The sequence below is a fragment of the Fundulus heteroclitus genome, unplaced genomic scaffold (assembly GCF_011125445.2).
Source record: "Fundulus heteroclitus isolate FHET01 unplaced genomic scaffold, MU-UCD_Fhet_4.1 scaffold_9.2, whole genome shotgun sequence".
Lineage (NCBI taxonomy): Eukaryota > Metazoa > Chordata > Actinopteri > Cyprinodontiformes > Fundulidae > Fundulus > Fundulus heteroclitus.
This window is the reverse complement of record NW_023397361.1, coordinates 125,840-149,940: the sequence shown is the minus strand read 5'-3', so window position 1 is coordinate 149,940 and position 24,101 is coordinate 125,840. Positions and strand designations below refer to the sequence as shown.

Here is a 24,101-nt window from a genome sequence, read left to right as displayed (position 1 = left end):
ATAATGTATTATTGCCCTTCTACTTCACATTAATGCACTACTTTCTGTTAGTCTATCACAAAAAAGTCAATAGAATACATTATTTCTGTGAGTTTGTGGTCCCAAGACTTAAAACAGTTTCTAATTGGGGAAACTAGTACAAAGTCTGTTAGACATTAAACCATTTATTAAGTCACCAGGGAGTTAACATACTGGAACCTGTGATACTTTTAGAGCAAACCATCTGAATTCTAAGGTGACACTATACTGTAGTGACCATTAACTGAAAACATGCATGCCTTTCTCGTAGCTTTACTTTACTGTAAGGTGTGCATGCACCACATGGATGATGCTTCAGCCACAGAGTCTATCCAGCTTCCACAATCAGGAGTCAGCGAGGATAAAAGGATGTTTTGAAAAGGGAAAATTAGGTAGATCAAACATGATCTTTAAAGTTAGGAACATGGATTTTCTTAAACATGACCTATTATGCTTCCCTTAGACATTTAGGATAGGTCTATGGGCTATACCAAACATGTTCATTACTTTATTTTTTGCACAAAAGTATTCCAAGATAATGAGATTTCACCTCCCCAGTTTCGCCTATTTTGAGCTAATTTAAAATGTGCTGTTTTCATCTTATCCCAATAAGCTGTAGCTGGCCGTGCCACCCGACTCAAAGTTACATATGAAAATTACTGCCAACAGATGTACAATGGTAAAGCTGTACATCTTTGATCCTGAGTCAGACCCAGAAGCACAGTCTCCTGTACAACTAGCAAGGATCAGCCAAGTCAACACAGAATTAATGATTTCACACATACCATAATATCAAAGGAAAGCTCATGTTTTCTTGTTTTATTTCTTGTTTTTTAACCACTAAGCCCAGAGGGTTTCACCTGAAATTACATATGTGATTTAATCAAGTACAGCTCCAAAGTCATAAAGTGGAAATGTAAATGTTGTAATGTTTGTATGACACAAGCGCATTAAAGAATATTTTCAGGCGGAACCTCTATTGAAAATGTCACTATGACTGATTTATAGTGATTAAATAAAGAAAAAAAGAAAAACTTTTGAGCGTCAGATAAATCTCTTCCAAAATAAACACTGCAAAACATCATGAAAACCCCTTTGAAAATATAAGCGAAGCTTCAATCTTTGTAGATCCACATCTTGAGTATAACTGCAACAAATATGGACTGAATCAGTTGAAGCATAATTGTTCCACAAATGTTTTAGTGGGCAGTGTGCAAGCAGACATGTGATTTTGGCACAACTGTGCCAAAACTGTGCCAAATGTGTTTTTCCCCCTATAAAGGGAATCTGGTCAGATAAATATGCAGATTTCCAGTGTAGGACACCTTCTGCATATGACAAAGCCTTTGGTCATAAGATTCACCCTGTATTTCATCTAAATGTACCGTAGTGCACAGCATAATATCAATAAAATTAATACAAAATTAGATGAATTGTATAATTTTCTCTCCAAACAGAGTTTTTTTTAATGAAAACAAGAATTATCAATCCAAAATTGTCTTAAAATGTACAAAATATAAATGTGGGTACAACGGGCTCAATGTCAGGGTCACCTGGACTGTGCCACATGTCCTCGCTGTCATCAGGCAGAGGTGTAGCCTGACTAACCTGCTTTGAAGGTTATTCAACTTTGAAGGTTAACCTGCTTTGAAGGTTTTTCCTCTATTTGTTGGTCTGTATGAGCTGCTCCTCTGTCTTGGGGCAGATGGAACCTTGCGCTTTCCAAGTCTTGAGGCTGGCCGTAGATGCTTGGGGGGACGGCTGAAACAACTCATATTCATTACCACTGTCACTGTATAACCAGTAAAATATATGTTGTAGAATACATTTAATCTAAAAACCATACTAAGTCAAGTTGCGTCTGTGATTGACTTATAATAATCATAGGAACACAGTTCTAAAAGTTATGACACATATGGTCTATTACTGCAGATCTTTGCAGAATAGACATCTCACCTTGAAGAAGATAAAGGCTCAGTTGAAGTGATGAGGGAAAGGGTCTGCTGTGTTCCAAATGGTGCTGCAATGTCCTCCTAGCTGTGAAAATATAGAAAAAGTAGTTTATTACAAAGTTTTCTGATTAGAAGAAAATAAATTATACATCATAGCAAGATAACTTAAAAAAGTGGTAATGCTGTGGATAATGTAAAATCATTTCTTGATTCAATGCCACATACAGTACATGTGGTTACTTTGCTCCGGGATGAGGGTGGGTGCGTTAGGTAATTCATTGCAAAGTTTTCTGATTACAAGATCAGCATTATTTTCTACTGTATTCATGTGCCCTCTTCCTGAAACAGTAGACACATAATGTAAAGATGCTAGAAATAAAAAGTTACTTGCAACTTACTCATGAACTGGGTCTCTCAGAATAATTTCCTCATTTGCTTCCACCTCAAAATTCTGCTGATGTCTGAAGATTCTTCGACTTGTCCATCACTGGTCCGTCACTTAATATATTTGATGATCACAAGACAAAAGAAACAACACCCAAAAGATTCATGAACAAACGTAGCAATCTGCGCTTGCAGCCATGCGTAAAGCAATCTGAGTTCAATGCAGCCGTGTCTACAGATTTTATGCATGGAACATGCCTGTGTTACGCACGGAAATTGCGTCACCGGAAATGGCCAGACAATGACCTCCAACCCCTTTTTGGAAAGGTAAGAGGCTCTAGTTTCTATCAATAACAGCCATGAGGGCGTGGAACAAAAAATGGCTGTATGCTATTGCACATTACCGGCAGAATCCGACATGTCGGGTATACATTTAAATCTAATTTTGTTTCTTTACACTACTGTAAAACAAAAAGTATTTGTGAAAAAAATTATTTTGTCACCTGTTTTAGAAACTGTAAAGCCCCTCTCAAAAGGCATGTGAGTGGAAAAAAAGTCAAGGTGTTTGACCCAAATCTAAAAATAGCTCAAAATGTACACCTCTCTGCTTGCCCTGAACTCGGGCCGATTGGGTAAATTAAGTTAAAGGTGGCAGACACTTGGCCGTCCTTCAACACCACAACCAGCTAACATAATAGCAGTTGTTATGTGCACCATGCTAACTCGCTCTGTCTACCCAGTCACTGTATCAATTCTCCACACACATAACATTTTTTTTCTATAAATTCATCAAATACTACAATCAGGGACTTGTTGGGGGACCAGCTTTTGCCATGGATAGGTTGTCTAAAACTGAGACTTTCCCTGGGGATGTCTGGTGGTTAGCGTTAGCTTGAGCTAAATGACAGATCATGTTTGTGCCGACCAGCAATGCAAAACACTCAAGACAAATCATTAAGTACTTACATCTCCCTCATCTGTGGATTTCCAACGAACAGTCGGTACAGAACTTTTCGAAAAATGAAGTGGGAAGAACACTTCATTGTTTGCTCGGCGAAGGACTGGGCTCTGCTGGGGTTGCTAGGTCAGGCAGGAGTGCCCGCCGATTGTGATGCAATAATCTGGAGGTTTTTGAAACGACTCATTTTTAGACAACAATAAAACATTTAGTTATTGCCAAAAAAGGGTTGGATAGGCTTTTTTAAGCACGTGGTCTGTTTAAGCACAGTGGACCCAAAGAAAAAGACAATTATTTTTCACAAATAGGTCACCTTTAAGAATGTTCAAGTAGAGAGCTGTGAACATGAGTTTATTTAGTTTTAAACTGCATGAACTTTTTCTCAGAGCTGGTTCATAAGTTAATCGGTTTTGTGGGAACTAAATCATCTTAGATGGAACTTCTTATATTTAGCAATAAAAATACTCATAGAGAGAGTTCTGTTTTAAATATGGCCTATTTATTTTACAAATAGCAATTTGATGTGACCTTGATGTTAATCCATCTATAATGTAATAAAATTCTGTAATAAAATTCAGTTTTAGTCAACTCCTTTTATGTCAATGAAAGATGTTTCTTGCAATAAGACTTATAATGTTTAGACATTATTATTATTATTATCATTATTACTATTACTTTTATTAAAGCCTACTCTAAGCTCATACCCCATTTAGCATCAGGCGAATTCTTGCTGTGATACACTTGGTCTGTATTATCCTTCCATTCTTCCCTCCAAAGCAACAACTCCAGCATTTTTCATATTGCACCCAATTTGAAGTTTTCACTCTGATAAAATGCTAGCACATCCTGTGGCATGATGGAAATTGAGGTTTATTACAGTTTAACATTTTCACATTATACAACTAGACAATATTTCATCAAAATAAGATTGGCCTCGGCATTATTTTATAATTATTGTCACAATTTCCTCTGTGCGAAAGGGTCACTTTCCTAACTCAGCAAAGACATATCCCTATTAAACTAATTTGCCTACATGCAAATTTCTGTCATTTTTCCCTCATTAACTATTTATCATAGACAGGGAAAAAATATATTCATGAAGGCAAGGAAAGGAGAAGCCCGACAGAGCCGAAACTAATATTTTGCAACTCTAATGATTTTTTGCATCCTTAATTAGATAGAATAAGGTTGATATGATTAGGTCAGGATGTAGTGTTTTTCATTAAAAATACATTTCAGAAACTGTATTCCAAGTGTGCCCTTGCAATTAAATAATGAATCTGGCGCATTCCTTATTACGGACCCAATTAATATCAGAGGCAAGGGCGTAATTTTAATAACAGTGGGCTACGAGGCCTTCATTAGCTGACTGAGAGAAAGGAGGGATGGGGAGGAGGTAAACAAGGCATTCACAGGAGCGGCTGCAGTCTGCAGGAATATTTCTAAAAAATAATTCTTGAAAGAATACATTGTAACATTTTCAACAAATATAATTTCTGGCAAACCAGATCAAACAGTGATAGTTTGTTTTTGGCCAAATTGATGTCTGCTGTTAACTCAGAACAACTAAAAACAAAGTTTTTTTTTTTTAAAAAGGATGTTTAACATTCAAAAGGTTTCTCTATTGAAGGTAAATATTACTCCAAATCCACACTGGCTTCCACATTAAAGCCCTGCACAGCACAGAATATAATAAATAATTATATATACATACCATTGGAATATTATATATATATATATATATATATATATATATATATATATATATATATATATATATATATATATATATATATATATATATATATAACATAGCTCAGTCCTCTAAAAAGTTGCTTCAAGTATAAGGGTGGTGGTTTGAAAGGAATATAGGTATAAGTTTGACAAAAGTTTAATGGCTTCAGTAGTGGGACAATATTCAGTATGGAACTGCAAAAGTCCACAAAATCATCTGTTTCAAAATCAATTTTGATGCCAAGCATTTTCTAGATATTGTGACAGAATTTATACCTTCACATGATTAAATAAGGCAAATAAAAAGTTACTTGCATCGTGCACAGCTACACAGTTTTTCATCAGGGAACTAGTCTTATTTCTAAATCTTTACTACTGTTTCTATTGCCAGCACACAATTACCTAGCAAGATAGGAGGAAATTATAATCAGATAAAACCTTGCTTCCTGCATGTGCCGAGCTAAAGCAAAGAACTCAGCAAAATCACAGTCTTCGTGTGTTTCCCTCCAGCTCTGAAACAATAACAAAAAATAAAATCTATTACCAACTTCAAAATAGCCTGTTTTTTATCAAACTTGTAATTTTCATAAGGCAAACATACATTTTTATTGAATTTTTCACATTTTAGGAATTACTTCCATTTCAGTTAGGATTTCCACACCTTTATGATTGCTAAGCTTGCTTTAAATTGTCTTAAATTTCTGACGAGGGGAAACATAAGTAAAACCACTTACTAATGCAGCAAAGTTGGTGATTGCCTACTTGTGTGCTAATTGTGTTTTTACAGCCAACAGCGAGGTTACATCAAACTCATAAACATACTTAACGTCAATTCTGAAGGAAACATGTCACAAGTGTTCGTGCCTGATTTAAATTACCTTTCACCTTGTATTAAAAATGACTAAATGTATGTGTATTCACAGTTAGGATTCATTCAGTTTCTGTCGCTGCTTTTAAACCTAAACATTAAGATGATAAAACATTTTATAGATTTAGATATGAGGTAAATTTGCTAAATTGAAAAACCTAGGAGCGAAATTCTTGACTCTCCCTTTTACCACTATCCTAGCTCTGTGCTTGTAAGTGGTTCAGTTCAGCTCGGTAATGAGCCCCATTAATTATGTAAAGGCAGTGATGCAGATGGACCTAATTAATTGTCTCCTGTCACCCCGTTGATTACTGTACCTGGAAGGGAGGTGTTAATTTCTGTAATACTTAAGCAGGTATGCAAACTGTTTTGTTGGAGACACTGCTTTGACAATGACAGAGTGGAGCCCCATCAGCTTACCTGCTGAAAATATCCCTGTGCTATTAATTCATCGAAAGAAGAAAGTTTCCTTTTGGTGGTGGGGATATTTTTATAATTGAAGGAGAAAGGGAGAAATGGGGGGCTGCATGGAAGGCCCTGGAGATGTTTTCTCAACTTGATTGCATCAACATTTTGAGTACGTTTGCGCCGTTTGTCACTCTGTGTCTTGGTAATGGGGTACCAGCGGGCAAGTTTGGGAACACCCAAGGTGCTTTGCAACTGCAGCATGGTTGGAGGCGAGCAAACCTGTTGAGAGTCAAACAACACATGTTGGAGTAGCGATGATGAATTTACATTCCCCTTTCGCACTTTCTGTTACCCCTGGTAGAGATGTGCAACAAAACTACAACTGAAGTAAATGCACTTTCTCATGTACCTGGATAGTGTCAAATAGACAAATTCAAATTACCCAGCCCCTAATTTGAGTACTTTCATTATAGTGAAGGGAAAAAAATAACGTAAATAATTGTATTAATCAAACTCACTGTGGTGGCACCTTTTGGCAACCCTGTTCTTAATTTTGTCTGAACACGTCCATCATCGAGCCTTATTTCACAGAGTTACAGTTCAACAGTTCCTCTTTGCACAGTCTCTGCTGGTTTTCCAATGTCCTGGGTTTTATATTTATCATATTTTATCTTATTTTATTGTATGTTTTGAGTCACTATTGGGCAGAAACCTCCAAAAGTGACCCATTTCCATTTTCTTTTTTTTGTAGATGCTGCCAGAATGTTAATTAAAAACATAACAATGGACAGGAGATTCTTTTCCACATGTTCATCCTGAGTTGCAGACCAAAAAGCTCAATTTTAGTCTCATCTGACTAAAGCGCTCACTTTCAGCTCCAGTTTCAGTATCTACTTACAAACCACAATGCATCCAAATGTGTCATGGTAAGAAAGAAAAGGCTTTTTTCCTGGAAACCTGGTGACCACCTTTTGCTTCAGTTCTCTAACAGTGAGATTAGCAGATTTATTTTTTTGGACATCCTCTTCCACACCGTGCATAGTGGTAAGCTAGACCTGCTTCAGCTAAATTGATCTAAAATGAATTGATAGGTTTGGCAGTTATGGCTCTTGAATAGAAGTTTTGATTTATGGATTTTTTTTTTATGAAAAAAATATTTGGTTTCATTGTTTTTACAAATCTTTATCAAAGCTGCCAATAATGTATGCAATGGGTTCATCTAGTCAGCAACTTAGCTTGTAGAAGTATAAAAAAAATGATCATCTGAATACAATTGAATTGTTTGCATATTTTAATATTAGCAACAATTTTACACAGCTGGATGATCTAAACCCATTAAAATTAAGTTTTTAACATTAGTCATCCTAACAGCGCTTTACTTTAGTTCATAAGTCTTGTTCTGAGCGTGTGCGGTACTAAACATACCAGAGAACAGGCCACCTGTGAGGCTAAACTAAAACTCAAGTAATGGATGAAGAAGCATTGAGGAAGAGGGCGGGCGGACAAATCAGTGGGCTGTGAAAGGATACACAGGAACCGCTGTCATATAACAATAGAACCCTCCGCTCCCTAGCAGGAACCCATAACAGCAACACAGGAACACCGTGAGAGAAATAGCTAAGTGCTTCATTTGCACCGTGGAGGTTTTCAGAGTCCAACAGCAGCTGGTAATGTGGTCAGTGTGCATGAATGTGCGTTATAGCAGGAGAAGTTTTGTGCATAACCATTGGTGTGAGCAGAGCCCCCCCCCCTACAACCCTTGTAACCCCTACCAAAGAGCGATGTGGGCAATGTGTGGACATATGAGTGTTTTTGCATGTCTGTGATTGGCTGCATGTGTGTTGAATTTGAGTTTGTGGATTGACCGAGGGTGTCTGTAGTCTACATTAGAGTATCTAAATGCAGACCTCTCTTCAGTCCTCCATGTGAATATCACATTTGGGTTGTGTCTTCAATTACATTGCAGTGGAGGTTTTTTTTCTCACTCTCTCTCTCTCTCTCTCTTTTTGTGTGGCGGACACTAGCGAGGGCCCCCAAAGGCCTGGGGGCAATTGCAGGCAGACGGCAGGCAGCGACAGGAGCGACACAGCAGTGAGCACAGCAGCCACACTCAGAGCATTAGGGAGCTCAATATGAGATATGACGGCAAAGACTACATGCCAGTGTTTCTGAAAAGGTCATAGACTTTGCTAGGCACTAATGTGTGAAAGGGGTGCACAGTGGTGAAAAAGAAAAGGGGGAAAAAAACAAAAAAAAAAAAACAACCGATGACGTTCAAATGCATTTACCTCCACTGCAATTCAAATTGAACTGTTTATGGACAAAATATCTATGTATTACTTTTTTTTTTGGATGCATTGAGAGCTCAGCTGATGTTGCTCAGAAAAGTGTAGGAATTGAACCAATTGCAGTTAAGCTCTCACATTATTTACACCCCTAGTTGGTTTCGATTTTAAATCACTGTTGTTCAACTAAGTTTGCTTCTGATTGGAAATGAGCCAGGGGTCTGTATAAAAAAAACAAAAAAAAAAAAAAAAACTATAGCAAATGTATCCATTTATACTGTCAATGTTTCATTTGCTCTAGATTTCTGCAGCAGATATCTAGATGGTCAATGTCATTTTGGGACTTTAGGTGTGGTATGAATATGGGTTTATTATCTGTGCAGCATCTTGTTATTTTTTGTATTCCCTCCTTGCCCTGTGTCGAGGGGGGGGGGGCATATCAGGTGAGTGGTGCTGTACTTTGTGCTGGTGTTCAGATAAAATAAAGTAGTTAGTAATTACAACTAAAGCTTGCTTTTCCATGAAACCCAAGAGACAGGAGAAGCTACCAAGCTAGAAAAAAAGAGTTACACAATGTAAAAGGAATGTTAATTTAAAGTATATTAATCAAACCAAACACATGACTTGTTCAAAGGATTCCAGCAGGACCAACGGGAGCCTGCAGGGACCTGCACATCTGCTGTGTCATCCACCTTTACTGCCGCAATGTAAAAATCTGTTTTCACACCTGATTTATATTCTTCTGGGACAAAGTCCAATAGAGTAAATTAAGTCTTTAGAATCTACATTGGAATCTGTCAAAAGTTGTTTGTCTACTTTTGTGTGTGTGTGTGTGTGTGTGTGTGTGTGTGTTTTTTTAATCCCAGCTGACGGACTTGAATCTCACTGCTTACTGTCTGCCTTGTGTGACGTCATCAAATTCACCCAATGTGGAATTTGCGTATTTTAGGCAACTTTTTATGAGAACTTCATACATTTGTGAAACATTTGTTTTTGTCCAAATTTTCTTGGTGTATAGTTAAAAGTTCATGTTTGCTAAATCATTGTTAATCTGTATGAAAAATACCAAATATGAAATATTTCCTAGTTTAAATCTTTTAGCACAATATGCTTTATAATACATAGTCTCAGTACCTATGAACACACACTGATATTTTGGAAGCCCTATGCATAATTGTGTGCATTTCTAGTATGAAGAAATTAAACCTTAAACCTTAATGCATATCTTCAATATGGTAGATTTGATATTTTAACTATGTTCATTCTAGAGAAATAAAAAAAAATACATGCCAAGTTGCTCTGCAGGATCAGTAACTGTTTACCCTACAAACAGAGGCCTTTTAAGTCATACGTTTCTGTTATAGAAATCCGTGAGAACTGATGATGCATTTTCCCGGAGTGTCCCATTTCCCATTGGAATATTTTGACCGGTGCCTGAATCAAGGGCCAACGGATAGGGGGAAGGGGGGGAATGCTAGGGGTAAGGATAAGCCTAGGAAATGAGATTCAGCTTTAATTTCACTAAACCTTACTCCTTTTACTTGCATACAGCACTCCCCTGTACTTGTAGAGGATCATCCTTCCAGAAGAGCATATTTAAAGAAGCTGAAAACATTTCAAACCACAGAGGCAATTTTGTAACATCTCTGTGGTTTTGTTACCAGGAGACACTGCCCAACCCTGAATTTGTCCTTTTTAATTAATCTTTGATGGCCATATCACTACCTACAAGTGCCGGCTGGACCTTGTGTGGCTTCTGTCGGAGGCAGAGAGTGACGGCCTGAAAAAGAGAGTCAGCTTATTAAACAAGGGAACGCCTTTGTTTGGCAGCCTGTAATGTGTTCAGTCTCGGTGTCGCACAAAAAAAACGATTCAGTTAGGGTGCTTAAATATTGCTTGGAAACACTACGTTTGACTGTTTTGAGCACTTATAGATCCATTAGTGCGGAAGAGCTTTTTTTCCCCAACAATTTCTTTATTATAGGAAGCTTTGACCGTCAGCTGTCAAAACACACGCAGCTGGAGGAGGTAAATTGACACCAGATTTTGACCACTTTCAGGCCTTTTCGCTCCTCTTTTCTTCTTTCCGCCATCGGGCCAAGTCTGGAGGAATTCTTAGTTGTTCTCTTGCCATCCCATAATATGACACAGACGGTTACACGTTGAACTGTTCAAGGGGGGGGAGAAAAAAAATGTAGGAAAAAACACAGCTATATAAGTCAACAGTCTTTACAACTCTTCCAGAGTTTTAACAACTGAACCACCTGGGTCAGATCAGTGCAGTCAGCGTAGAACGCTGTTAAGCCAAACATTTGGGTGGATTATTGACACGGGCAGATAGCTTTATTGGAGGAAAACGAGTTGATTTTATCACTTAAGCGATATTACAGAGCACGCAGGCCTCGTGCTTGGATAAATACGTTGTGTACACACACAGGGCAGTACATGCATGGAACACATTCGCCAACGTACAAGAAGTCGTACGAACCGCCTCTGGGTCTGGTGAGGTTTTTATTTTGATTTGACAGATCTGATTCTTTGTGACTGTCTGTCGTTAGTCAGTTCTTTTTCACTCATTCCCTTCCTTTTTCTTTAAAGAGCTTGACCTTGGCCGCTTCCTGTGGGCCCCGGGGGCTGAAGAAGTCCTGGTGATCCTGACAGGTGTCGCGCCTTAACAGCCCCGGATGACATCTCGAGGACGGATAGATATTTGGAGATTTTTTTTTTTTTTTATGTAAGGGGTTTTTACTCGTAACCTTAAAGGGGAGGCCTAGGGTGTGTGTGTGTGTGTACGCACACGCACGCATTACACATGCATGCGTGAGCGAGGGAGCACACGTGTGAGCGCACACCCCTGACTCCCAGCCCTCATTCAGGTTATTGGCTTGGATACTTATCACCTCAAGCCTCCGAGGCTTGATTAGGTTGAAGCTACTCCAAACTAAAATTTCTGGATATCAAAGGGAACACTCAACTTTGGCATCTGTCTGCAGCATCTTAATATGAATCCCAATCCTCTAAAAAAAAATTTAAGAATTGAACATGGCATCCGGAGATATGTGCTCTGCGAAGTTTGAGCGAGGGGAAACATGTTTTTGCGGCACAATAGGATTACCTGAAGGAGGCATGCCGCTAATGTTGAATTAGTTCAGTGGAAAGCAGCGGGGATGTGATTGGTTTGGCTATGGCAATGCTAAATATTAGCAACCCAAATTCATAGTGGCTTAATGTATGAGTGCACATGCCTCTGTGAACTCGTGTGAATTTGGCTTGAGCTTCGCTGTAGCAGATCTGAAGTTACGTATTTGCATATGGATTGCGCTCAAAATTTAAATCACCTCCTTGAATGTTTATCACTTGAAGAAACTTGACAATATAATATCTCACTGTCAGTCATATGTGATCTAAGAAAGGGCTTAAATGGGAATTTACCCTCTCTTTTTTTTTTCATCTGAGTTGCCTGCACACTTCACTATGCCCCAAAACAAACCTGGAAAAAGTGATCTCTTTAGGGCCTGGGGTGAGTCAGAAACGGCACGGAAGCAAAAAGGCTGAGCTGCTATCTGAGTTGTTTACTGAAGCTTGGGAGTTAGCTTTTTGCAAAGAAGATTAGTAACAGCAATTTATGCATATCTTATTTTCAGGGATTATCTCAGGCACTGAGAGATGCTATCTCAACGTATAATCTCTTTAAAGTTGTCTAAAGTCTGAAGTCATCTGGCCTATTCTAACTGTAAATACAGTTATTTTTTACGTGTTTATCCTTTTTCAGAGTCCGGTTTGCTTTGTGCTACTTTTGGCATTTTTTTTTATTTTTTTTATTTCATCTTAATTGTGACTATTCAAGTCAAAACATTTATAGGCAGTGGTCACTACTTTAGAGGCAGAGTAATGAGTAGAGGGTGGATGAATGCTACTGTAGCATACTAGCCATTTCTAACCATGTGTGTGTGTGTGTGTGTGTGTGTGTGTGTGTGTGTGTGTGTCCCTCCATGCAAATATGAATGGGTGGCCTGTCTTGTCCATTGGTGCATTTAACCAGACACAGACCTTTGCTTCAGCCAAATCAGGCCCAACACAGACCGTGTGCAGCCATGCCATTTTCAAGCTGCTCCAATTATATTTGCCGACCGGCCACATATTGGCCAATTTTACAATAATAGCGTATCTATTTCCGTTCTAATGGCTGACATTGCTTGGCCTATCCATGCATATATGTCAGCGGTCCTTTATGCTTTATGGTTTTGGTCTGTTCCCAGCCGTGTGCAATGTGCTGTGGCCTGTCTTCGTTTTGCATTTTTGTATGTGTTACATGAACCCCATGTGTAACCAAGCAGAAGAGAGGGCAATGGCGCTTTACTTTGCCTTACACAACTGCATGTTTACTTCTTCCTGTAATGGGTAGGGGGGGGAAGAAAGTAACTTGTTGAAACCGAAAAAAAAATGCTGTTCCAGTTTTATTTTTAAATAATAATCTCTCTTTTATAATAGCTTTTGTAGTTCCTTTAATAGGAGTTTCTTAAGAGATTGTAAGCTTGGTTCTGTAGCTCTGCGCTTGACGTACTGGACCTCCAAAGGTGGTTGTGGGAGGGAAAGTATCTCTTTTAAAAACACAAATCCTGGCTTGATCATATGGCAAATGGTAGTTTTGTGGTTGCCACCGTAAATTTGAGATGCAACCGTTTGAACTGAATTATCAATTGATTGTCTAAGTATTGAGGTACACAGAAAAGAAACACAACTAAACTGAGATATCTGTAGGTAATGTACCCCCCCCCCCTCCAACCTTGAGAACAAATATAGTGTCGACATACTGTACTCTCACTTCCCACCTCATTGGGTGCACCTTGTCGCTGGGTTGAAGGGTGAACTCAGGTGAACTCATTGTCATGCCAATTTGAAGTTGGACTGGACATGGTCAGCAAATATGCTTTGATAAGATGCTGCTTTTCAACAACTCTTGAAGTGTGCCAATCTAACATCCTCCACACCAGTATATCGCCAACACCATCCTCAACTATTGTAAAAAAGCAGGACGCTTCTATGTGTTGTTTTTGATGCCGAATGCAGACTCTGCAGTCTGAATGCTGTAGCTTAAATAGAGACTGACGGGACCTAGAGACTTTTTTAAATCTGTTACTGTCCGATTTTTGTGAGCCAGTGTGAATTGCAGCCTTCATTTCGTGGTGTGGTCTTCTGCTGCTGTAATTTGAACATGTGGCATGTTCAGAGAAACTATTCCACATACCTTGGTTGGTACGAGTAACAACTTGTTACTGTTGCCTTTCTGATATCTCAAACCAGGCTGTACCTTCATATCTTGCCTCTGACGTCGACCAGGCATTTTTGTCCAAATAACTGTCAGTCGATGGATATTTTCTCCTTTTTGAATTTAACCGAGATATGGTTGTGCATGTATATCCCAGGAGTATTCTCAAATACTCCTGGGAACCTGTCTGACACAGACAACCATGCTATGTACAAATTCTCATAGCCTCCCTTTCTTCGTCATTCTACTTGATTGGATGCCTGATGCCCCACTATACGCCTAAACGCTCATGCCCTTTTTGTGTTAACGAGGAATTCAACAGGTCCGCCCTGTAAGGTGGTCGACATAAATGCACAAGGTCTGCAGTGCTTACTTATGTAGAATTTAATGCAATTTGATCCATGAATAATGTCTGTTGTGTCCCTGTGCTTAATTAGTGCGACATTATGTGCTGGTTATCCATCGGGTCATTCAGCCCTGTGTGTCTGTGTGCCTGCAGACTCTCTCTATTTCTGTGGCACATAACTGGTGCTCAGTAACCAGGCCTTGAACTCAAACAAGGTCTTACTGAAATGATGCTTTGGTCAGGGAGTCAAGGGACTGACCCTCTAGCTTTGACAGCCTCAGTGTACAGCAACCTCAATTCCCCCCCCCCCCCCCTCCTCTCACCATGCCCCCAACCCCACCCCACCCCACCCCACCCCCAACACACGCACATACACACACAGCCTTTCCATCACCCCACAGTCCTCTACTCCCCCCCTCCCCCCAATCCCTGCTCTGCAGCTTCAAGCACCCGCAGGCGCTGAAGATGCACGCATGCGTTGCCTCACCATGTAGGGCTTTGTCTATTTGTGGGCTTGGATATATCTACGTTAACATGTGTGACTGCGCTACTTTATGTGCGTGCACATATATTTGCGGACAAAGGAAGCAACTCAGTCTACCTCTTCACTCACTTGACAGCAGTCGCTGATGCTCCTTTTAGCACTTTCTGTGCTTTAAATTCACAGAAATTTCCTGCTGGGAAGGCATTGTCTTTTGAGGTGTGCAGAAACATCAGCGTAGTATTGTATTGCATTAGCATTGAGATAAACTGGCAAAGTAACGATAACCTTAATTTTTTTTTTTTTTATCAAATTTGATGGATAATCCTGCAATAAAACCCTAGAGGCTGTAAAAGACTTGAGCCTGGTTCAGGGGGTCATCTTAGATCAACCAAAAAAACATACAGCTATGACCAGAGGTGTCATATAACTAAGACCAAATACTCTGTTATCTTACTTAAGTAGAACTTTTGGTAATTTATACTTTCAAGGAGTAATTATTTTTTAACCTATTTTTTATTTCTACTCCTTACATTTTCATGCAATTATCTGGACTTTCTACTCCTTACATTTTGCAAATAGTCTCATTACTTCTATTTTATTTCAGCTTGTTTTCATTCTGGCTTGTCAATAAAAAACAAAATATTCAGACAAACAGCGCTACCTGAACAGAGGGATTTTGATTGTGCTTGAAGGCTGTACTGCACCATGTTGTTTGCCAAACGGCCCAACAAATACGTAAGAAGAACAAATGTAGAAGAACATTGCAATTTTAGGATTATTGGTAATTTATTTATTTATTTTTCCTTTTCTGATTAAGCGCTAGGATTAATCATTCATTTTGACAACACTGTCTTCTGTATACAGACAACCATACAAAGGTAATTGTTATAAGAGGGTAATGCACTCATTTTCATGTCCAGTTTTGTTATCTTACAGCTGTTGCCCTCATCAATTCCTGTAGCTATGCTTGGATGTTCATTTACATTCCAATAATATCAGACAATACATTGATATTGATAATATGTCTCTGAAGTTTGACTTCTTGCATCAATACTTATAGGCACCCAGACATCAGAGTTTCTGCTCCATTAAACCCACGTTGATGCTCAGTATTGCATGTATATGGACCTTTAATATATTTTTGTTGTACTAATTGCTTTGTTTTCAATGGACATATATGTGGGTGAAACAGCCAATCCCAATTTATTTTTCAATATTAACATCATACTATACAATTATAGTAATGGGGGGATGGGGGTTACTTCTACTTTAGTACTTTAAGTAGTATTATGTCCAGCACTTTTATACTTTTACTTGAGTAAAAGGTTTGAGGTGATACTTCTACATAAGTATTTTTAAACCCTAGTATCTATACTTATACTTGAGTAATAAATGTGACCTCTGGCTATGACCATAAGGGTAAGGTTCACATCCAAGTGGTTTCAGAAAGTTCCTCACATTCTGATAAAGTTGGTAAAGCTTTGAAAGTGAATTTTAAACGACACCGCAAGGTTTTCCAAGCATTACTCCACATGAAGCACATTTTGGCACCTAAACCAAGTTATTAAGATCATTTGTATCCATAAATTTCGAAATCTTTTTTTTTTTTTTTTTTGCATGTGGGTTGCAACATCCTACGTCTCCTCGCTAAAACAGTCAACGAGAGCCAAAACTTCCCATCCGACTGCACTCCCTAACCTGCCTATTGCCCTCATCCAACTGCCAAAGGGAATAGCCCTGCTGTAACCTTCCTGCTCAGGGCCGAGCAACATCCCTTATATTCTCCCAAATCTAAACCCACCGAACAGAGTTTCAACCCCTTCAACGGTGTCAGTCCCAACTCAAGCCCCAGCCAGGGCTTTCATGTGCGACTGACACATAAATAACCAAGCCTGTCCGCCACCCAGGCAAATTCAAATGCACCTGTCAAAGTGATGAAGCACCCGCCCGCAGGGGAGCATTGTTTACATTTTCACTCCACTCTTCGCAAAAGTGAGATTCTAATTATTTTCCCACTGTAAATTAAACCCAAGTGGGACAGAACTACAAACCGAAGGGATCATGTCAGTGGAGAAAACTCCTGACTTCCCACAGTATGAATTTGTGAGGGCTGGGAAAATAGCTGGAAAATATACACGTGGCAGGATCCAATAAAGGTCAGCAACTTCGGTTTTCAAGTAGGTAGACGGCACGACAGGCAAAGGTGGGTGAAGAAATACACGGAGCACACAAGACACACCGGCCATGTTGTCAGATAAGCTCCATTACTGTGCTGGAGCTAGGTATATCATAACATGCCATAAAACGCAGCCATCGTTTTATTTTACAACTAACACACAATTTCTCTCACCAGAAATCCTGTTATCATGCTTGTTTTCATCTTACGCTCTTATCATTTAGCAAAGCTCCAAAGTTCTCAGATTACCTGTAGTGTTTTTTTTTCTTTTTTTTATGGTGTAGGAATCAAAGGGTGAAATGTGAGTTTGTGGGAACATGCAAATAGGAGGTGAAACAAAAACCAGGGGAAGGTAGATCTGGAAAAGAAAATGCCTGAAATTATTTTTTTTTTATAGCTATCTAGTTTGGATCAATCAGCAAACAATCAGAGAGGCTGACAAGCCTGTTGGCGTCCGTGCCTTAGGCTCCTGTTCTGGACAGTAGCCAGCTTGACTGCCGGTGCAGACTTCTCCTTCTTGCCTCCTTTCAGCATCGAGCGGGCAAACACAATTTATACCACAGACTATATGCACAAACAAGTGTCTTAAAACATAAGCACTGGCTGACATGTGCCAAGACTTTTCTCAGTTAAGCGTTGATATTTATTTCCGACAATTAATTCTTCCTTGGGCTGTCTTTGTTTGTGTTTATTAATCACTGATTGGTCCATGCCAGTATCCCACAAGGTGGGTTAGCAATAGCGTTTCTTGACGCGAATGTTTTCTGCCCTCGGGTCCTTTTTGACACACTGTTTTGAGCACTGAAGAATAGGAAAGCTCACAACAAGGTCTTTAGGTTGAGGCTGAACTGCTTTCGTTGTCAGCAGGGCAGGCCAGATGGATTCACTGTGGGGGGAAGAAAAGCAAAACATTGTCCCACTACAGTCAGTAGCAGATATGCATTTAGAATTGGCATGACAAAAAAAAAAAAAAAGCCAAACATTTTACCCTGTAAAAGTATTTGCACCCCTTGAGGTAATTCAAATGTTTTTCACGTCGCTACCACAGACTTTAATGTATTTTATTGATATTTGACGTGATGTAACAATACAACGTGGCACATGTTTGAAAATGGACGTCTACTTAAACTGACAGGCTGAGAGAGAGGAACATTGGTCAGAGAAGTAGCCAGAAGGGTTTGTGGTGAATCTGTAGGAGCTGCAGAGTTCCACAGCTCAGGTGGGAGAATCTGTTGAAGGCACAACATTAAGACATTAACAAAGATACTAAAACATAAACATGGTGCACAGGGTGATCTTCCAGGAGTAAAACAAACCTAAAAGCAATTAGTAACATGTCCATCCGATCTTATATAATTTAAACTGTTTAAGAAAGGAGAATAGGCAACAACAGTTTCTACAATCTGTTAGAGACATACCCCCCCCCCCCAAAAAAAACAAAAAAAACGTGCAGCTATGCATACAGTGGAAGGAGGCTTTTTAAAGTACTGATTGAACATCACAGATTTCACATGCTTTTTTTTAATTTATTTTTTTATTTTATTTTTTACTTCCCTACTTTCTTCTGTTTAGCATTGGTGTATAACATACAATGCCACTATTTTTGCAAGACTCTCTAAGTGGGTCCTTCTCAGAATATGACAGCATTCTTTATAGAATATGCAGAATGCATCTACTTATCTTAGAGGTAACCTCACCAATTATTAGGTCTAAGACGTTTACACACTGAAGGACAGTGTATCGGTCCACACTAAAATGATTGACAGGTCAGGCAAATTGTATCACAAGTCACGCTGTATTGTTAACGAAGGTGCTCTTCTATTTCGACTGATCACTTGTATTCCTCGTTCATTCGCAGTATGATATGAAATGGTGGGTGTGAAATTGCATCTTCTCACAGGGAGACAGACTATACAGTCAACCATGGAGCCTACCAGCAGATGCACCATCCCCACTTCCTGATCCCGTGTCTCTCCTTCCCCTTCCAATGTTGATTTGTGGTAATGTCTACAAATTTCAAAATTGATGTCCCTGCTGGAAAACATGGTTTGCCGTTTATAGTCTTCCACTAAAAGAAACAAGGCCCGTCTTCCCTGATACAAGTCAAAGGACTGATGTAGACTCTATCAGATTTTCTAAATACAGACCTCAGCAATAAATCCTGGCTTGATTGGGTTTGAATTGGGTTAACTCACTTGAATGCTATCTGTTTAACCCACAGCTGGCCCGTCTGCTCCATGCAGGCATTGAACCTAAATCAGTCACTTAGTGCTATCAAATAGAACAATGGCGGAGTGGAGAGAGCACTCAAGCTGCGGCTAGAAGCCAGACTAGCACCATAACGCAACACAACAGACCAGAACAGAGTAGTGCTGAGCCGACAGGCCTCTTCTAATGCTCTTCCCTTTTTTTGTGTCTCAGCAGTGATGCTTCCTGAGAGCCATGGTGCATTGCATGAAATGGCATCATCCAAACGGAACACACAAACACCTTTTCAAGCTTTTGTCTATTCTTGTCAAGTTGATTTCACGTGCTAATTAGTGTAGGATGGCAGCATGGCTAACATAAAACAAACCTATTTTCATGCAAGCCAAAATACATACTCTCCCAAGCCACGGCAGAGAATTTGAGCAGGTGTGTTTAACCAAAGTGACGTATACTTTATGTTTCTATCATCACTGTGCAGCTTGGTTTTCAGAACTCTGGTGGAGGGCCATAACTGGGTCATAACCACACTTCACGTGGCCAGTAGAGGGGAAAATATGTTTCCTTCACAATTCTTCTAAATAACTGTCTTAAGTTACCAGAAAACTAACATGGGAATTCCATATTACTCTGATTGAAACAATTCATTACACTACAAACCCAGGGCAAATTATGAGGATACAAATTTTCTTATTTTAAGTTCACCGGCCAAAATAAAACTTCATTGTTAGGAAGCTTTTCTGCAAAGTAAGCATCGCAACATATGCACATGGCGGAAAGAAGATACCACAGCCATTAGAAACACTCTACACTGCCAGTAGTTGCCTGACTATTTCTACAGAAGGGTTGAATCTGAAAGAAGAGCTTGCAATACTATTGTTTAACATTGCTGTGATTATGTGGATTGGAACTAACCCACATTTTCCTGTATGGGACACGACTGGGTCGACCCAATACAGCACAAACTGTATCAGCTTAACCAGCAGATCAGTAAAAACGGTTAGGCTCAGTGACGGTTTAGCTGGGCCTCTAAATGATATGAAGAAAATGAGCTCAAAGTGGCCAAAGAATCCAGGACCCATGTTTTCCCATTTATTGTCTATATACCAAGCCCATATAGGCAGTTAAATTGGGCTTCGTGTGACTGACATCCCAATCTGGGGCCCATTTTACCACCCATTTCTTGCCCTTTTGGGGCTAAGATGCCATTTGGGACATAATATCAATCAGCCAATCAGGACTTTATACAAAAGTGCTAGGTAATGACTCGATAACCTTTACATCCAAGCAGTCCTTTGCAATTGCAATATTGCACACACTGATATCAAAATACAAATTTGTTTTCAAAGTGCCGTTCTAGCCTTTATTGAGAACGTCACCCTACAAAACTGTAGCGAGGTCATTCACCTGAACGCTGCTCACTGTTTTACCACGGAAACCATAACATTTTATGCTATTTCCAAAGGTGTTTTTTTCTCATCAGAGGTTCCTCTACCTAAGTTGTAAGGGCAAGACTAGATACCTGATAGGTACGAGGCTGTGCATCAACTATTAGGATAATGTTTTGACCAAAATATTGTACATAAAATATTGTACACAAGTAAGAGTGTGTATTTCTCTCAACCATGACTGTATTGGAGGAAATCAGACTTTCTCACACTCTCAGTTAGGTTTTCTGGAAAAAAAAAAGAGAGAGAGAGAGAGAAAATCAACGTACATGTGCTATCCAAACAGACTGATTGCTGCCTTGCAGAGGTGGTGATTACTTAAGAAATTCAGGTAATCAGTTACCCCTAGTGTGGGCTGAGGCCAAGCTTGAGGCAAAGCACAGTTGAGGCGATTTCTCTAATGAGAGTCTAAATTAGCACTGAAGAGATGCATTCCAGTATCCCCTCCCAAACGTGCTCCCTCTCTCTCTTATTCACACACACTCACGTACATACACAAAAGCACACTTTCCTTTAGAGTTTTTCTTATTTGCTTTTGTGCCTCTTTGACACTTTGACAATGAGGGCCTTTCTACTTACAGGGGTGTCTGCTTTGCACTTTATGCTACGTCTCTAATTACAAGTTCGGTAATGGCTTCCACTGTTTTCTCAGCGAAGTGCCTAGAGTTGTGTTTGCGTTTATAAGTATGAGGGTGACATTGATACGCCATCCCTCCTTCAGTTTGACCCTGCCACTCATGGCCCCCTGAATTAGTTTACTTTTTTTTTTCTTTCTCTGTATTTTTAAACGAATCATAATTACACAGCCAATTAGGGGGTCACCTTGAAGAACTTTCTTCTTTTTATGACTCTGACTGCGTGTGGGTGTGTGTGTGTGTGTGTGTGTGTGTGTGTGGTGTTCACTAGTGTGAGTTCAGCTGCTTGGTTAAAATGTGATTATTGGCCTTGGACAGTGGTTTGTGGAAGTATTGGCACCTTTTGAGCCTCCTTACATTACTACCACACATTCAGTGTGTTTTTATTGAAAATTCTTGTGAAAGACCAGCAGAAAGGTTCAGCTTCCAGCTGGACAACGACCCTAAACATACAACCTGTGCTGCAGTGAACTGGGTTAAATCAGTGCATATTAATGAATGGCCCAGTCAAAGTCCGACCCACTTCCACGGGACGATATGCTGTCTTGTCATCAATTGCTGGTAACGCTGACCATCCATTCTGCTTGAGCTACACCTAAAATAAGAATGGGCAACAACATATTTTTTTTTTAATGCAAACTGGCAGACACGTCCCAAAAGATCTGCAGCTAATTGCCACAAAAGATGGTCCTACCAGGTGTTGACTCAGAGGGGCTGAGTACAAATACACACCGTGCTTTTGAGATTTATTTTTGTAAAATACTTTGAAAGCAATGTTCATCATCATGTTCCTTCCACTTAACAATAATTAATTAGTTTTTTTTTTCACATAATAAAATTTTTCTGAAGTTTGTATTTGTGGTGTGGCAAAATGTGATAAAAAATTAAAGCGGTATGAATATTTTTGTGAGGCAAGTGTTTCGACGTGCCAACACATAGAAGGTAAACAATTTTCGACTCCAGCTAGACACTTTTAATTTTTTTTTTTTTTTTTTATGTTTGTTTTTGCTTTGATATATAAGATATATGATAAATCCACATTCCAGCCTTCACCCATAACCACTTCCACAGAGGGAGTGGGCTTCCACGATCTTCACACATGGGTGGCTTTAAGTTACATGACCTATATAACATGTTACATGCCCCGCTAGCTCCCATGTCTCGCCCTGGTATGGAAGAGTTGCACATTACAGGTGTGTAAGCCACACAATGCTTGCACATGAACACACAGAGAGGAGTCATGAACATGAGCAGCCATCTGGATTATACCCCTCCTATGATAACAAACACAGCCTGTCCCTGTACCTGCTGTACTTCAGCTCCCCTAGGACCCCCCCTTGTTGTGTGTTCTGTTTTTCTAAGCTCTTCCTTTCTCCACTGTAATAAATAGATAAAAAAGAAAACTAATCTGTATCTGCCTTGAACAACCCCATCCCTATTTCTCTTGTGTCTGTGGCAGAGCAGGTGGCGGTTTATGACTATATCTGGACAGCAGAGGACTCTCTCTCAAGCTTCGCCGGCCCCAGTGATGAGCCTCACGCTGAGGGTGGGTCGCCACCGGAGAGGGAGACCAGCACTCATGTCGTCATCCATACACTGTACCTGAGCGGGCTGAGACAAAGATACCGACACTTCCTTCGGCAACCCGATGGGGCTATCACCGAGGTGAAATCAGTGAAGAGGTTTTTTTTTCATTGTTCTCACTGCAATGTGTCCGTTCCTTAAGCAGATCGTTAGCATGTCCGGTTTGTATTGAAAAATAACATATATTCTGTTGCTGGCCATGCAGTGTTTTTTGTTCCTTTCTTGTATGATTGAGAAATCTGCCTATTCTATTTTATTTTTTATTTAACTATATGAGACAATTGAGATTCAGCTCTAATTTACTGTGCCGACCTGGGCAAGAAGCAACAGCAGAAGCAAATAATACAAACATATATTTTTAAAAGCACACTAACACAGGGACAAAAAAAACAAAACAATATATACAAATCAGAAGCAGCCGCACTTATCAGAAAATATTATTTTAATTATTGCAAGTAGATGTTGGGGTAAAGGTATAAAGCTTTAGTGTTTTTTTATTGTTTTAGTCATTACTCTGAAAAGAGGAATGACCGAAGGTGGAGCACACCCTTGAAAGGGTTGAGGTAAAGTTTCTACAGCGCAAATCGTGATGGTTGTTAAAAATTTTAAGAAGCACATAAAGGCAAAGAGGAGTTTTCCCAATGATTGTCTCGTAAATAAACCGGCACCAACACGGCAACCTGCAAGCTTGGAGTGATGGCCAGCTGACAAGAGATTGTAGAGGTGATTGCTGAAAGGGGGACCTATGACAAAACGGATGGCAGTGTGACGGATGACATCTGGTTAATGGGCAAGATGTTTGGAGGCATTCCTGTAGACAGATAGATTGTCATGTTGACCAGGGTGTGCTTTGTGGGACATGTGAAAGAGGATTTGTTACCCTACAGGAGGCTGATCTTTGATTTGACTTGACTTTACATGTGAAAGTATGAAAGGGCAGTGAGCTATCGAGTCAGATATCTAAACACTTGTAGGAGCTGACAGGTTCAAATATTTTGCCTCGGTTGGAGATGTTGAAGGGACAGACAGTTCGTGGCAATGAGTTAGGTTTTTGTGTTTAGAAAAAAGTTAAGCTGGGAATAGCCATGTTGAAGACTGATGAAGCTGCATTGAAAGAAAGTCAGGGAAGTGTTTAAAGGTTTAATAGATGTATACAAAAGGTCAGCATATAAATGGATAGCAGCATGTAAAATAGTCGAATGTACATCGTAAATGGGTTGGACCTAACATAAAACCCTGAGGAACATCTGTAGACAATGCCATGGGGTCTGGAGTATCCAATCCAGTTGATTTTTGAGGACTGAACTTGAACGGACCCCTGCCACCAAGATGTAGGTGAAGTTTCCT

General features: G+C 39.6%; 1 protein-coding gene across 1 annotated transcript in view; it reads left to right on the top strand.

Annotated features, from left to right (window-relative positions):
* LOC105927223 overlaps positions 1–24,101 on the top strand; it is a 108,196-nt gene that overhangs the window by 73,000 nt on the left and 11,095 nt on the right. The window contains exon 21 of the mRNA XM_036134718.1: positions 22,635–22,835. Within this exon, the coding sequence (XP_035990611.1) occupies positions 22,635–22,835 (201 nt within the window). The remainder of the gene's footprint in view (positions 1–22,634; positions 22,836–24,101) is intronic.